Raw genomic sequence first — 17078 nt, forward strand, 5'->3', positions numbered from 1 at the left:
CTGATAAAAAACGACAGCTCACTTCAGTCTTCGAGGTTGCTTCCTCACTTTGAGGTCATTGAGTGTGCTTGTGCAGAGCCGACTGTCTACACCCCGCCTGAATGGTAACATTAATTCCTCTTACTGCTAAGACTCTCAAATTGATCGCACTGACCTACATAGCACTGCCTCCTCCCCCTTGCGATGCAGGATTATTAGTTGATAGCCTCTGGTAAATTATACGTAGGCCCATTAGCAAACACACCCATCTCTATCTCCTTGCTTCACTGGCTCAGACACTCTGTACCGGCAGGATGGCCGCCATGCCGTATTCCAAGTTTCTAAATCGATTAACATCCAGAAGGAGTAAACAGTGTCATGCCAGCATCTAGCACAGGTACACAATCTACTCAGCCTAGATGAGGGATGAGACAGCATGTTACTATGGCAACCCCTGACTTTACCTGCATCTGAGAGATCGCGTAGGGAGCTGCTGAGGGCGCTTCTCTTCAGACCTTCACCGATGGCATAGCTGTCGTCGAGGCTTGCTCGGCTCAGGTTTCCGTTTCCTGCATCCTTCTTTAACCCGGAGCTCTGGGACATGCTAGGCCTCACCACGCCCTTCTGTTTTTCCAGCTCAGCTGTGCAAGGAGAAAATACATATGTGCCATATACTCCTGGCTTCCACATATTTTCTACTGATGCGAGACAGCTGCTGATATCGTCTATAAAAAATGGGAACAATTTACTCACATTCTATCCGGTACTTCTCCATCTCTTGGACTTCTGCAATAGATTCTCGCAAATCATCAGTGAACTTTTTGCGGTCCTGAGGATTGGGTGCATTGAAGTTGATGAGGACTTTGATATCAGCTCCAGGAATGGCTGAAGTCAGGCGAACGCCATTGGGATAGTCTAAAGAATGATGAAAATAACATTTCAGACATTATACTATTGAAGTCTATTAGAGTTAGGACTGATGTTACCAGTAGGACATAATAGGATCTGAAACCAGCTGCGGGATATCAGAACTACCATCAGAGACAACAGATTTAGGATATTAAAGTATGTGTATGTGGAGTATGTGACTTGGATTATAGATATAATTCAAAGTTTCCATGATGGCAAGCTCTGAGGTTGGCTGTTATCCATCAAAAAGGAACTTTCCAATAGACTTTCCCATTGGGATTTCTGTTAAAGGAACCATGTGACTTAAGTTTAAGTGCGAGAGTTTAACCTTCAAACAGTCCTTGTTTAGGAGGTTCTGTTGATGGAACATTTGGGATCTTTGACTTTGTTCATTTGTATTCTTGTATTTTCCCACTAGTGTCCATTGGCCATTTATAAGAACCTGCAACTGCAAACAGTTATTTTTTGTGCCCGCTTAGCTTTGAAAAGTCATGGAGCTACAGAGGAAGTTCTGAACTGTCTAGGAAGTTTTTGCATAGAAAGGCATCAAACCGGATTTTCAAGCATGACTTTTGTCGGTGCTATATAAATAAAAACGAATCAAATGAAATGAAATTTGACACAACAGCCTACAATGAGAAAGTCAGCTTTAACATTCGTAATAATAATTTAAAAAGATGCAGTTTAAAAGTAATAGTTTCTGAAAATCAATTTGCGTTATGAGATCAGACCAAAAACAGGGCTGAAGAAACTTGTGGTTCCCTAACATTAGTTCCCTAACATTAGTTCCTAGAACTAAGGGGTCTGGGGACTCTCAGTGGACACACATCTATATCACAGTGAGTGCTTCATGCAAATACTACTTACACTGATTCTCAAAGAGGAGGACTTGCATGCCATAAAGAGAGAAGGACTGTCGAAAGCTGTATGTCACAGAATTCTTTTTCTTCTGGAAGATTTTTGTAACCTGTGAAAAAAGCAAAGCACACACTCTTTTTAAGACTCTTTCACTCTAAAACAGAGTTTGTTCTCTTTTTACTGAAAGTAACATCTGCCGTACCACTAGCAAGTCATTGAAAAGGAAGATCTCCCTTTGGTGCAGGCCCAACTTTTGAGGTTTGTTGGGGTCGGGCACTTCAAAAAGTCTGCAGTAACAGACCAGTCTCCGGTGGGGTAGAGATAGTACCTGCACAACACAATACAGTATAATTTCTTATTCTGTCTCTTGGTGCTTCACAAAGAGCTTTCAAACATGCTGCTTCAAACTTTATGCCTCATACAGCCTTGAGGAATAACAGAAAAATCCCACTCAGTGCTAATATGAAAATAATTGAAAGGAAATACTTACACAGCCAAGACCATGATGTAAAGAGCCAATCTAAGGAGTAAGAAATCAAACAAAACACATTTCAGAGCTTGAGGGACACATGTGAAAATGTATGCAACAAGAATGATAAGAAGTTTCAAGCAATGTTTAAGACCAAATTAAAAACCAAAACAGTTTTACGGATGACAGAACCACGCTGCCAGAGTCCTTCACTTTCCTCTTTTCCGACTCCGTCCCCCATAATGGTCATGACATCATAAGGATCATCTCTCAGGTATCGACTCACAGAAGGAGTAGTTTTCAAATAAACGGCTTCAAGATCATTATGAGTGAGGCTGTTTATCTCATTTTTACACAGCTTGTTAGCTCAGACTTTTCTTGTGGTTGGTACTCAGGGCAAACAACATACTGCAGTAATTCACAATGGTATAGTAGCCCTGAAGGGTCGCACGGTGAAGAAAGCTGGCCATGAATTAACCATCACACTATAGCAGTTCAGAGGCACACTGGGTAATTTAGTGTTAATGCTCCTGCTTGGATTCAGCTCTTGAGTGGAGGTTTTTAAAAGAAAAGGAGTTACACTTCACATGTAGCTGTCCAAGGTCAAACTCCAACTTACTGGCTTTTTTCCAACGATTAGCTTTTCCACTTTCTGAACCTGGGAAACGTGGTCTTCATTTGTCTTGAGCTCCCGCTTGCGAATCCGTTCGTATATCCCTACGAGCATCTCTCGGGGGATGTCCTCCCCATCATCGACTCCTGCCGGGGGATAAGAGGAAAAGAGAAATAGAGAAAAAAAGAGGGATTAATGATTAAATTGCAGATTTATGCAAGCCAAACCTCTAAATATACTTACTTGCTGCATTGCTTATGTATCTCAAAATACATACAGAAATGTCCTTCAAAGCTCTTTGTGGACAAGTATTTTCTCCTCCATTCAATACTGTACTTTAATTACAGACACTTCAATAGGCAGAAAAATTATTCAGTCATGCCATAAAGCCATTTCCTAATACCCTCAAAATCTGTTGAGGACAACTAAAAAGTACTTTGCTTCGACAGGAAAGCTTTCTTGGCCATGACTTCCAAAAAAATAAATACCTTATTGACATGGCCATTAATCAAGGCAATGTGCATGCACAAAACTCAATTTTAAGATGAATATTTATCCTCAGAGAAACAGTAATGTGTCAGGGGAATACTGGTTTTGTGACAGAACGTTGGATGTGGTGTAGTGAGGGAGAACAAAGTACCTCTAAGGTTCTTAACAAAGTCCTCCAGCTTCATCTTCCTCTCAGGCTTGACGTTGGGGCTGTACATGTCAGTGTTGAGGAGGATGATTGCAAAGGCAAGGATGAAGATGGTGTCGGGGTTCCTGAATTGTCGCACCACACCGGGGTTGCAGATGCAGTAACGCTGGCTGGGAAGAATATGTAAGGAGCAGAAACTGAATGCAAAAATCATTGTTCTGATAAAAACAATAAGTGTGTAAATTAATATTTGGGCCATTAATCCACCTATATTTACCCCTAACAGACAAAAGCAAAACTATTTACTTTAATAGCACAACTGTGCTATCAAAGTGCAGCCATTGCTAACTTTAGCTAGATAAACTAATATATTAACAGAGCTATTGTATGTATTATAAGAATTTACTATGATGTCTTTACATAGTCTACATCTAAATATAAGCATTACATTAACAGACAGAGGTGCAACAACTAGAGTCATGGTGCCACGACAATAACTTGGTCTTAAACACCAAAAAGACCAAGGAGATCATTGTAGATTTCCGGAAGAGGGGTCATAACAACCATCTGCCTCTCTTCATTGGCAGTGAGGCGGTGGAGAGGGTGAGCAGTTTTAAATTCTTGGGGGTAACTGTGACCGAGGACCTGTCCTGGGGCAACCATATCACCTCAGTTGTACGGAAGGCCCAACAGCGCCTCTACTACCTGAGGAGACTGCGGAGCGCACACATTCCCAGATCTCTGATGTTGAACTTCTACAACTGTGCCATCAGCAGCGTTCTGACGCATGGATTTCTAGTGTGGTTCCCCAGCTGCACCAAGGCCGATCAGCAAGCACTCCAGCGGGTGGTGAAAGAAGCTGGCAGAATTATTGGAACAAGTCTGCCAGAGATCAGTAATATCTTCCCCACTCGCTGTCTGAGGAGGGTGCACAGTATCCTGCGGGACCAACATCACCCTGCATGCCACCTTTTCCATCTGCTGCCCTCAGGGAGAAGGTACAGGTCTATACAGGCCAGAACATCCAGACTGGCCAACAGCCTGTATCCACAGGCTGTGAGGCTCCTGAACTCTCTGCCCCCCTCTCACGGACAATAACCATATCCAACTTCTTAATAGCAATGAACTGGTCTGCATTGGTGCATCATATCTTTATTCTCTTCCCCCTCCTGCCCCCCCCCCCCCCCCCTCTTTCTTAAATAGATAACTATCATATCTGATATCATATCTCACAGTACAATAATATTGAATGGGTTGCATTGTTGTATTTTGTCATGTTTCTCAGGTCTTTGTCTGAATTTCTACGAACATTATTGCTAAGGATTGTCTTATTGCATTGGAGTCACACTGGGTTAAATATGTACACTTGGGTTTTAAGGGGTATTTATTATTTTCTTCTTTTTTTTTTGGGTTGTATGGAAGCCCCAAATGCAATTTCATTGTTCTTGACAATGACAATAAATAAATAAATACCAAATGCATCAGTACTGACTAACGTACAGTAGGTGACAATATGCTAAAATTAGCACGCTAGACTAATTAGCTCATTTAGACTACCCAAAGACTTGAGACCTGAGCCAGTTTCTAAAAATGACCTTAATGCTACTGAAATAACACAAATAATATTACATCAATTTCACTTTGACTTATGTTAGATGCATTCTGGAAAGTTACAATGCAATGTTTTGCTTGAACATAGGAGCTAGTTGATAAGAAGGCATCAGTAAGACAACTTACTGGCAAAGTAAAGGTGTAAGCTTCCCTGTAAGCGATTAGTTCGGGGCATAGGTATCAATGCTTCACCTGATATTAATATTGAGCTCTCTGCTATCTGTTCTGCAGTCAAAGAAATAATGTGCAAGTACAGTAACATTTGTCAATACAGCCTCCATGTATTACACGGGCAATTTCTGAACCACCACAAAGGGAGCTTGTACTCATATCTGGATATGGCTGCAGGTGAGCACCAGATGAGCAGTCATCACTATCTCCCCTGTAACTGTGCTGTTTACTGAGGCCGAAATGTCCTTGCTCACTGCTGATCGAAGCGAATTCTCTATGCACACGAGGGCACCTTTTCTGCTGGAAGTTTTGGAAAAGTAAATGAGGCACAAACAACATCTATCAGCAGCCCTGAGGGAGGTATTCCTTCACTCTTTGAACTAATTTTCTCTAAATCATTTTCTACAATGCCTTGGTCGAACAAAAGTCTGGATTTGAAATGGCTTTGCACCGCTCTATTGCTTTCTGCTCGCGACCGTTACATTTAGACTTTTTGGTGTCACCTTTGTTTTAGAGGATAATGGTGTTGTTGAAATGGAGCAAAGCTGGTTTGTGCTATCCATTAATCATAAACGCTATATTGGTGGTAAATACTAGACACGGCAATGAACCCCATAATGACCATCCTGTCACATAATCAGTTAGTCTAAATTGATGTATGACCCTATTTGCAAAAACATCATTTTACACCTCCTTTCTACAGAAAGGCACATGAAGTGGTTTAGATTTAAGCTACCTACATTGGTTTGGGAACTAAAGCCATGGTTTTGCACCCAACTTTTAAAAGCATGCCTTACCTGAAGGCCTCTATCAGTCGCTCTACCTTCTGTGCTTCCCCTTGGACTCTGATGTGTGCCTGGAATTTCCTGAGCGCTTCATCCAGCTCCATAGCTGAGAAGTCCATTTCATCCACTACGCAGCTGGTGAAAAACACACGAGTTCACAGTGAGCAGGAAGTTTGGGAGTGTAACAAGCACCTGCCAGTTCAACTGAGAATATTTTAGAAGTTGTTGGGGTTTTTTTGGCCACGTAGGTGAAGAACAGTTGCAGAAGTTTAAGATTAAGGATGACTACAAACTTGGCTGTTGTCAGTGAGTAAGCTGATCTGCTGTTGATTTTTCAGATTATATGCAGGACATGAAAGGGAGCAAGAGTTTTTCTGCTCACTTGACACTTACTTAAGTAGAAGAAATGTTCATTTCTTCCTCTGCTGAGAAGAGGATTGTGACTCAGCACTCCAAAGCAGTGATACCTTGCATGTCTGGATTTATAGACATTTTCTCAAGGAGCCCTTTAGTTATGCCTGTCAAACTGACACCAGCGGACCTTTTCTGGCCTTATCCTCCAATGAATCTCAATAGGCTCTGACAGAGCTGGTGTATTTCAAGTGGGTCTAAGATAAGTCTGTGCAATCTAAAGCATGAGGCACTATTGGAATGATACAAAGGAGTGGAGAGTAGACAATCTATACGACTGCTCTCTCATATCAAAAAACCTGGAAACTATAAAGAGGATCTGTATGTTTATCTGAGCATCATGGCAATTTCCTGAGTGGATTCCATTTCTGCTTATTTCCTGCATGTAACTTGAGTCATTATATAGTCCTTAGACAGTGTGAATGAGGGTAAATTACAAACTGCCAACCTTATGTGCAACTAAATGATGATTTATATTTATGTTCCCAGGAGGCAAATAAACTAACATTCTGTGCACTGGCATAGTTGGCAACTTAAATCAAAAGCCTGAAATGATTCATCCTCAAATACAAATATTCCAAAAGAGTACACCGGCATGATCTGCTGCAGACTCACTCGAGGACATCCCGGTTGAACTGTTTCTGCCGATTACCCAGGAACTCGCCAATCATCTGCCTACTCAAGCCTTTCCTCTGGAGCAGGAAGTGGGCCACACCCACCGGAGTGTCTGGAACAAAGTTTCGCTCTATCAGATACTGAATGCCTTTTTCTGGCTTCCTAGAGACACAGGAAAGAGTAGAGAAAGAGAGACCAAAAAAGAAAGAGGCAAAATGAGAGTGGGTGAGGACACATTCCAAATCTGTGATTATCCCGTTGCGCTCCTAACCCGGCCAAATGTGTGTCGCATGAGGGACAGGACGTAGGGAAGCCAGGAGAGAGTTACAACTCTCTACGGTGTTGATCACAAATGATTAAAAGGCATTTTATAGCGGGCTCAGAAAGCAACCAAATCCACAATCAGCAATGATTAAACAGATTCAGCCGGGCTCAAACGAACTGGAGCAGAATGAGTTTGAAGCTTGCTTGCACTTTACGCAGAACAGGCAGAGATAGTTCTTGTTCCAAACAACTTCATTGCATTTTAATGTGAGGTTCATTTCGAGTTTCTAAGACAAAACAAACACAAAAATCCCATTTTGTAAGTCATGTGAAATGAACTGCATCGAATTTGAACAAGCCAAAGAGTGTGAATGTATCATGTGTTAAGTGACGTTCTATCGTGTGGACGTACTTGTTGAAGAGATTTAGGCCAATGCGGTAATGCCTCTTGCGAATGATGTCATTGCTGAATGCAGGTGAGTCCCAGCTGTTGCGAGTTTCTTTGTGGTACGTCTGCTTGCTGAGCGTCTGTTCACGCAGGCTGTCCCTGGACGAGGATTCAGAACTACAATTGATGGTATCGTTGGAGTTCGATGTGCTGTTGATGCTGTCATTGTCGCCATCTGAGAAATCCGACTCTGACTTGCTCTGCCGGTTTGCTGTACCATTGATTGCCAGATGGGCCTCCAGCTGTCGCGATCGATGTCGGGAAGTGTCTTCTTCTCTGGAAGGCCCTCGAGGTGGCAGGCTGTGGCTGACTTGTTTAGGGCTACTCTGCTGGTTGCTGATGCTTCGTTCGTAGGCATTCTGTCTCTTTAAAGAGCTGCGGTCAGAACGATCACTCAGCTCCACTGAGCTATCACTGGGAGGCTCTATGGTCAATAAGGGTAGGTGATCTACCCGTAGACGTTGCTCTTGGCATTCCAAGGAAGGTGTACTGCGGCAGCTGGTATCGGTGTCCCCTTTTTCATCCTTATGAGCAAGAGACCAATAATCTTGTGAGGAGTTGAGCGAACGCTGGCGCAAGTCTGATTCTGTGCTTGAGGGCCGGTCTACAGACTGAGAAAGAGGAAGGGGTGGTGATAACTCCTCTTCGTCGATGTACAGGGTGACATCGCTGTAAGACGCTGTCATCTCATCGAGTTTACGGTGTTCTGAGGCGCTGTGGGAGGGTTTCACCTGACAGGTGACCTCTCTGTCCATATCCTGGAGGCCTCTCCCTGGCTCTGACTGACTGTCTTCACCATGTAGGCTGCGGCAGTTCAGAGCATCATCTATGGACTCGGCTAGAGATTTCACCTGCCTTGAAAAGGCATCTTCTAGTTCTGTGATGGCATCTGTGAAGTCGCTCTGTGTGGTGGGGGTCTTGGCCTGCACACCCATCTCCCCGCCATGGTCTGACTGCCTTAGTGCACCAATTTTAGTGCCATCATCTGTGAGAGAGACCTGCTTTCCCTCGAAGTAGGAGCTATGGACTTTTTCAGGTCCTTCAAAGGAAAACTGCATTCTCATATTGGATAGGACGATCCGTCTGGACATACGGTTCTCAGACATAGAGCTTCTAAGACGCTCAAAGTTTTTGTTCATCTGGTATTGGCGGAAAGCTGTCTGTATGGTGCGGGCAGCATGCCGGGTTATGAAACGCCCACCATATTTGCGCTCTAGCATCTCCACCTGTAGGGAAAGGAGGGGAATTTGAGAGAAATGAAAACGTATTGGAAACATGGGAACACTTTCCTCAATAGTCCCTTTAGACGTGTTCTTACGAGACTTGAGACTTGCAAAAGCATCCTACAATGGTACAACCGAAGCAAAAAACAAAAAACTAAACAAAAATAAGAAAACCCAGAAAGCTAATTTCCTGAGCTCTCTGGCAAAATATATTTGTCTGACACACAAAAAACATCGTTATGATAAAGATGGTTCATCTATGATCACACAGTCTAATTAAAGAGACTTGACCACATTATTTTTAAGAGATGCTAACACCAATAACTAAACAAGCTTTGTTCACTGAATGAAGCCTTGGGAGTAACAGGTGAAAGCTCTGAAAAAACTAGCAAGGATTCTAATCCTTCTGTCCAAAACAACAAAATGTGTGTCTGTACGCCACAGCCTGTAAGCACAATAGGTACAGGTGGCTTGTTTTATGAGAAACAGTACATTTTCTAACTGTATGACCACTTTAGTTCATTAACATAAATGTAAGATAACCAGAAACTGCTTTTTTCTCTGAAACTGAAAAGAACAAATCCTACTGAATCATTGCAGTGCTTGAGAGAAACAGTATCCTGTCTTGTATTCTGTATATGACTATACTGAAAAGTCTCAAACTATATGCCTCTAATTAGAATAATGTCAGGGCTGAATTGCATTGTCCCCCTCTCATTCCCGTACCGCTTACACTGACCTGGTTTCCACCTATGGACTCATGGGGGTAAAAAATGACACTAAATCTATACCACTTCTGTATGGGACGGCCAAGGAGGCGAGTGGGTTTATACTTGCCACAAATGGAACATGACAGGAAGTTTCAATGCAAGAAGTTAAGCAGTGACAAAAGGATTAAGCGGTGATATCATTTCCTATCGATAATGTATTACTAATATAGATGTCATACAGATGCTATTTATTATTGAAACACTATTATTTTGAAACAATGACAGTTTGACGTGTCATGTGATAAATAACTCAGAAGAGCATTTAGCTACATTTGACAGTGTGCTTAGTAACTCTGGTCTTTCTGGTTCATTCTAAGTTCTTAGTGCTTTCCTGTGGGCTTCAGCTATATGAAACTATAGAAGTAATAAATAAATGCAAACAGACTCTAGATACTCTATATAAACAAACTATGCTGTGAGTCTGTTTGGTTGGCACACAACCAGAGCTAAGGAGGGAATGATGCTCTCTACTGGGGTCACCAAAGTCACTAGATGATCTTTTATGTAGTTCTTCTAAAGGCCATGCACATATTTTCCTGTCATGTCCTTATACAAGAGTCTCAAATTCTACTCAGCAACACGCTTTAATGCCTAGTTGCCTGCTTTTTCTTTGGGCTTGCTTACAGATAATACGCTGTATGGTTTCCACTACCCATAGTCCTCTCCATGTTGTGGTCAAGCCACAACCTCTGAGGCTGAACAATGAAGTCGACTTTAAAATGCCAAAAACTTCAGTTCCTCTAATGAGTACCTGAGGATGGTAGCAAATCTCAATATACGCTCAACTTACTCCTATTTAAGTCACTGAACAGGACCCTTTGACTGTGTTGATGCCTAATTTTGCTGCTAATTAAGTTATTGGTGTCCTCTGGAAAAAATGGAGGGATTCACTGTCATGTGGAGCCTTAGTACATGGCTGAAGACCAAGCAAACCATCCATGCCTACTACTGCTGGAAAAAGAAATGACTCTGACTATGAATTTTTTATGTGTTGAAAGCCTGTAACAGTCTGCACGGCCCTAAATACACATTACAAACTAACTGGACTTCCAAACTAGAAGGACTTGATGCACCACATCAGATATCATGGGGTGTAAAGCTAATAGATAATGGTGGGCAGCAAACTAATGAAAACATTATGAGAATACAATACAACAGGTTGCAATTTTTTTTAATGTTGACAGAAGTTTTGTTTTTATACTTTCAGAATGAATCAGTCAGAAAGTGAAAAATGGAAAAACCTTGGCAGGGAACTGCAGTTTTGGCTAATAATTCTCCTTTGATGTGCCACGAAAAACTAGGATCTACTACACATCTGCTCATAATGCCTCTGTGTTCAAGCTACTCATTACTCTAAGTTTTAACAAATTTAAGTTAGTGTGGCCCTTTCCCGTCTCACCTGCTTGTCCTGTAGGTCAGATGAGAGCTCATAGCTCTCTGACAGCGAGCGGGAGCGCTTGATTGCCTCCTCTTCTGCTTGCTTGCGGAGGATGGACTGAGAGTGCTGAAGCTTGGGCCGTCTGGGCCGTGGGTGGCCTGGCAGCAAGATGTGCCCGTAGAGCTGGCTGTCCAGGTGGTCGGGGCCGAGCCCGCCGCTGTGGGTCACTGGGACACAACTGTAGCCACCACTAGGGTCCACAGAAGCTCCCACTTCAGTTCCTGGAGCATCACCTTCCACACTGCGGCACACAAACACAGAGAGCACGCCAAGTTAGTCTGCTTAGTCATTTTCCTGAGTGCACACACTCCCTTGTGTGTGTCAGCACAGAGCACGTGACAGATGGAAAAAGTGAACTTTGATACTGCTGGCAGGGTATAAATGCGAGCGAGTGAATTTATAGCAGCAGTCAGTGTGCAGCCTGTCGTCTTTACACATTCTCTTTCCAGAGCAGGAAAAACCTCAGGCTATCCCAAGCAGCCGTACGAGCGAGGCACTATGTCTTAATTAAAACAAATGAAATGACTGTGAATAAAAGCTGACTGTTAAAGACACACTTTAACTCCACCGATGCTGAAATTACCACAACATTATCAGAAACCCAATCTTACTATAAACAAAGGGGCACCATGTCAGAACTGATTAAAGCATGTGAAGTAGTGCCTTGAATATTGAGATCAATACAGACCTTTGTTCTCTCACAGAAGTTCAAACATCAGTTTGGATAAACTGGCAATGACCGACCGGCTCGTTCCAGACTATAGATCGGTTCTCCCAGCATACAGCTGGTCTCCACACATCTTACACTGTTGTGATTTTCTACCATATATTTGGTTCTCAAAGACAGCTCCATAAGTATTCCTGTAAAGAATCAAAGATTCTGCCTTACAGGACTGATCTGACTGCTTTTTGAATGTTTGACGTAGTGAGATCTTCCTCTCCACTGACAAATGTTTGATTTAAGAAACTTTTTCTTTGTACAAGACTGGATGTCAATGTAAGGACATTAAATGCTTATGAGACTGCAGATAAACATTTTAGTCAAAAAAAGGAAGGAAGCTGAAATGAGGATTGCTGACGATAGAAAAAAAAAAGATGGCAAATGAATCTATCATGAATCAAAGTGAAACTGCACTTCCTCCCTCCCAATAGTTGCAAATCATTTTTTGCTCATTTACGGCTTATACTATCCACTGCTATCTACACACTTAAAACACAAAGTATAGAGTTGCAGGTGACAGCAGCGTGTCGGTCATACAGCTGGACAGCTGTGTGGCTCACTTTAAAGTTGCTATCGGCAGGCTTCCTTTTACTTCTCTTTTTACTTCTTCATTTTGGAATAAATGTTCATTTCACAATGTAGTGGCTATAATAATGAGAACATGCGTGTTCCCTATCAGTCACACATTTACTATGCAATTCTGTTTATCACCTTGTATGATGATGATGGCTACCAAAACAGGAAGGGCATATCTACTGGGAACTTACCATAAGGAGCTGAAATACTAATGGCAGAGACAAAATTAAAGGAAACCTGTTAGCCTAATACAGGTGTTTAAAAAAGACGTTTGGCTAGCTTTGATGGGTATTCTAATGACTTACAGCTGGGAGACATGACTTTAGGTCCACGACATGAATCATCCTTTAAACTCTACATCCTTTAAACAAGCATTACTACTTAAGCATTACTGCAACTACTAAAGGTTCATTAGCTTTGCAATCCCCCTCCACCCCAGCTCCTCCTTTCATGCCATCATGTCACTGATTCCTGCTCTGTTCTGCACTGGGTCTTGCTGATGCTCTTACTCCATGGTGTTCCATGTATGCACATGTGTGGAGGTCCCAGAACAGAGCTACACAGCCAAATATAAATGACAGCAGATGAAACAGCTGCCTCTCTTTAAATGCCGTGGTTTTGATTGAACTGCAAATACAATCCAACAAAAGGTGACTGCTGATATGTTCACAGTGGAATGTTTCTCATGCATGCAGTTGGTTTGCTTTCTGCACATGCCATTTTCCCGTGAATGTAGTCATGGAATTATTTGTTGCAAAAACAACAAGAAGGAGATCACACTGAAGCAATTGGTGAACACCTCAGGTTGGTGGCCTCTTAATATGCAGTGAGGTGGGGATAATAATCATGGTGCACAACTACACTTGTATCTTTTGTTGTAGTTCTCACATATGAGTCTGAGTTGCTCTTCAGTACTAATCATTTAGACAGCAACCACTGGAGACAGCTTAACTGAATTTTTGTGTCTACATTGTTTTGTGAAAGATATCAATCAACACTACAAGAACAGGTATAATATAGTACAACTCCAATTGCTACTTCCTATTAGTGTAAGCCGTCAACTGCAGTCGAGCTCACTTCTAAATTAGGCAGAACACTACATTAAATTGCTAATCAACAAAAAAAAAGACAAGCCTATCATTAAGGCTGGCTGCGAACCCCTCTGTTCACCACCTCCATCTAAGAACCACATGTGGTATATATCATGACTTTTTTTTGGTTTATTTGGTGAGGTCTCACTTTGGGGAGGCCTGAAAAATAGATTAGCCTAGAGCTTGGCCTCTGACCATTGATGTGTTTTGGCTCAAGTGGGGTACTTAAAGGACAGCCCAGCTGCTTATACATAGTGTGTAGGCATATTTCTGTATGTGGAGAACTGCTGTTTAAGAAACTCTGTGGTATCAGTGCAGAAGAATGGGATGTAACATTTGTTCCCCAATTCTTGATATTTTTTCTAACATGCATCCATGGTTGTTACTCTTCATCTGCATCTCCTAAACAATTATTTCTGCATGACAGACTCTCTTTTTCGGCCCTCAGGAAGCAAATTTACAAGTCCACCAGCAACCAGCAACCAGGCTGAGACATCACACAAATCAGAAAGTTGCCAATAGCTTCATGTGCAATCGTGATTTGTAAAAGATCACACCAACTACTGCACTGGCATGAGGAGTGAGACATCCAGAAACACTTAGCAGATATGCTTTTCATTATCAATTCATTTCACACAGCAGTACACAACGGCAATGTCAGAAAAAACAAGACATCCATGTTGCAGGATGTTGGCCTATTGTTGGCTGTGTACCATCTGACCTGAACAGTCAGTCAGAGACAGAAATGTGTCAGTGCTTCATCAAGCCAGGACGTGGTGGGGTCTGACTTTAAAAAAAATGCATAATCAGTTTGACCAGATTTCAGCAGTTTTCTCTTAAAACAAAAATGTTCCTTTTGTCATCAGTGTGATGGGTGAGGTGGAAAGGCTCATCTCTGTGGGAGAATGTGTCAAAATTAGATAATAAAGGGTGAAGTAAAAGTTTGAACAGGAAAGAGATTTGACATCCAGGATAGGGTCAAAGCGGTAGACTAATGATTCCTGTCATCATTCTGAAGAGGATGATATTTAAATGGGGCTACATTCACATAAGTTAGACTTCTGCTGAGAAATATGACATATCAAAGCAAAACAGCTACATTTTATATTGGTGGTGTTCTGAGATAAATCTGAAAAATGATTCATTTGTTCAGATGCTCTAAAGAACCAAATGTGTGTTCATCTCCACACTGGGAGGTGTCCGCTCTACTCTGACCCACACAATCTGAGAAGTCCATTTCTAACATTTGTTTGTGCAATTTTATTCTTTCAGTCTAGTCTTTGGACAAGTTCCAATTTGGTTCCAATAATGCTTCGCTGACATGGAAACCTTTCTACTCCTGTCCTTGCATGGTTAGTATGGAGTTTAAACAACTCTGAAAAACAGCTGTGGTGTAACTTCTCCTGAAACCACAAACTACTGTGTTCCTGTTTTGCTCTGTGTAAAACATTTAAACAAAAAAAAGAAGGGTTGTGTTAGTTTGTGAACTTTGAGATGAGTGAGTCGACAGATATTTAAACACTGAGAGGAGCTACGTTAACTATTTCTCCCTTCTTCAAAACTTTAAGCTCAAGTTTGTACTGGGGGAAAAAAAATGTGCCTAAAATTAACAATAGCTTAGTAGTGGCATTTAGAACAAATTTGGAAGGCCGCACATTCCTGTGGGATACTTTGCAATAATGTTTATTTGGCCAAGTCACTGTAATGAACGACAGTTTCTCTGTCACGTGATAACATCTCTCATTAGGGAAAACGTCCCCGCTCTCCAAGCTGGACACTCACGCTCATTTTAAAACCACTTTCAGCATTTTCATTCCCTTCCCTGTGCACCCTCAACACATTTTTAATTTTTAAAGGAACTAATCTAATCAGACAGAGAGAGCCCTTTAATTAGACTGAAGGGCGGGCCATAATACATCTGCTCCAGCAGAGGAAGTTTAATTGGAAATATCAATTCCGTTAGACGGAAGAAGAGCTTGGCATGCTCGAAACGTGGCACCAAACTCAAACCACTTACAGCATGCTGATGTCTTCAGTTAGCTGGTTATGTTGCATGAGAATGACTGAAGAGTATGTTGCTTATATTTCAACATATATGAAGTATATGTTGAAATATCCCCAGCAGTCAGAGAGGGAGAGAGAGAGATTTGTTCAGAGCAGGAAGAATGAGTGTGACAGGTTTTAGAAAACGCAAAAGGATCTCCTTCCTAGATAGCTCCAGTCTTCATACTGTAGTACTGTATAGGTGCATATTAATTAGAGGTTATACATGTAGCCAATTAACTAGCAAACTTCTAAAAAGAATGTAACTACATATTATTGCTAAAGAGATATCATAAAGATGCTGGAAGAACTGGGATTGGCACCTCCAATGTTTGAGATGCTGATGGAGGTAATTCCACTACCGCAGTTTGGTACGTGTTTGGATCAGTGCTGGACCATAAACTGAGGTGCAGCAGCGACTGTGGGGAGCATGACTGAAGCAGGAAGTACCCGGATCACTGATATTTGTTTAAGCTAAGTGTATCAGTGTTACCGTGTTGGGACTCCACTTGTGTTAACTATAATCTGGCTTCAACCTAACACACTGCTACAGCTTCCAAAATGTCAGCCAGTTGAATAATTGAACTGCTTTCATAAGAGTAGCTCTTTCTATTTCACTTATCCTGTTAGCAGTGGAACATTTCAGCCTTACATCTGAACACCCCGCTCATATTTCAGTGATTGACAGCCATCTTGTTACTACATTAGTAACATTTCTGAATGAGTTTCAGTGCAGAACAAACACGAATGCAGTTGACAACTGACAAACACCTAACAGCCACGTGACATAATCCTAGAGCCTAATCCTTAGCAGAATTCCCCCAGGAGGACTCTTTGTACGGCAGGCATTTGTTTATTTGCATTGATTATTTTAGAAATTAGTTTAAGAATACTTAGTTTGAATTATATATCCATCCAACCTCTTTTCTACTATGTGTTAATAATAAATCTGATTCAACAAACAGCTGCATCTGAGTGCAGATATTTCACTGTTACTATGACAGACGTGCATAATTCAGTTCCATTCAATTTTCTTTATATAATGGCAAATCACAGCAGCAGTCACCTCAAGGCACTTTCTATTGTAAGGTAAAGAGCCTACTATAATACAGAGAAAACCCCAACAATCAAACTTGGCGACTGTGGGAAGCAAAAACTCCCTTTTAACAGGAAGAAACATGAGACAGGGCAAAAGACACACTAATTATTGATAACTAACGATTAAAGGGAGAGTGTGAAAAGAGGTAAGCAAAGAAGAAAGACTCAGTGCATCATGAGGTCTGTAAGATTAGTTGGGGCTGATTACTCAAGACCTTGTATGTGACGAGAAGGATTTAAAACTTAATTCTGAATTTAACAGGGAGCCAATAAAGAGAATCCCCTATGGGAGAAATGTGCTGTCTCTTTCCCTGCCAGTACTCTCAACTGAAGCCTTTTAAGGGAGGT

General features: G+C 41.7%; 1 protein-coding gene across 6 annotated transcripts in view; it reads right to left on the bottom strand.

Moving 5' to 3' along the window:
- The window catches only part of iqsec1b (IQ motif and Sec7 domain ArfGEF 1b), a 243029-nt gene that overhangs the window by 3502 nt on the left and 222449 nt on the right, over positions 1-17078 (bottom strand). For all 6 annotated transcript variants that reach the window (XM_080302155.1, XM_080302154.1, XM_080302151.1 and 3 more), the window contains 11 exons: positions 11163-11442; positions 7735-8996; positions 7059-7220; positions 6045-6167; positions 3469-3635; positions 2835-2974; positions 2237-2266; positions 1949-2074; positions 1756-1855; positions 733-894; positions 444-620 (listed from right to left, as the gene is read on the bottom strand). In XM_080302155.1, coding sequence (XP_080158281.1) covers positions 444-620; positions 733-894; positions 1756-1855; positions 1949-2074; positions 2237-2266; positions 2835-2974; positions 3469-3635; positions 6045-6167; positions 7059-7220; positions 7735-8996; positions 11163-11442 — 2729 coding nt within the window. The remainder of the gene's footprint in view (positions 1-443; positions 621-732; positions 895-1755; positions 1856-1948; positions 2075-2236; positions 2267-2834; positions 2975-3468; positions 3636-6044; positions 6168-7058; positions 7221-7734; positions 8997-11162; positions 11443-17078) is intronic.

Source organism: Astatotilapia calliptera, chromosome 5 (assembly GCF_964374335.1).
Source record: "Astatotilapia calliptera chromosome 5, fAstCal68.1, whole genome shotgun sequence".
In the NCBI taxonomy this organism is placed as follows: Eukaryota; Metazoa; Chordata; class Actinopteri; order Cichliformes; family Cichlidae; genus Astatotilapia; species Astatotilapia calliptera.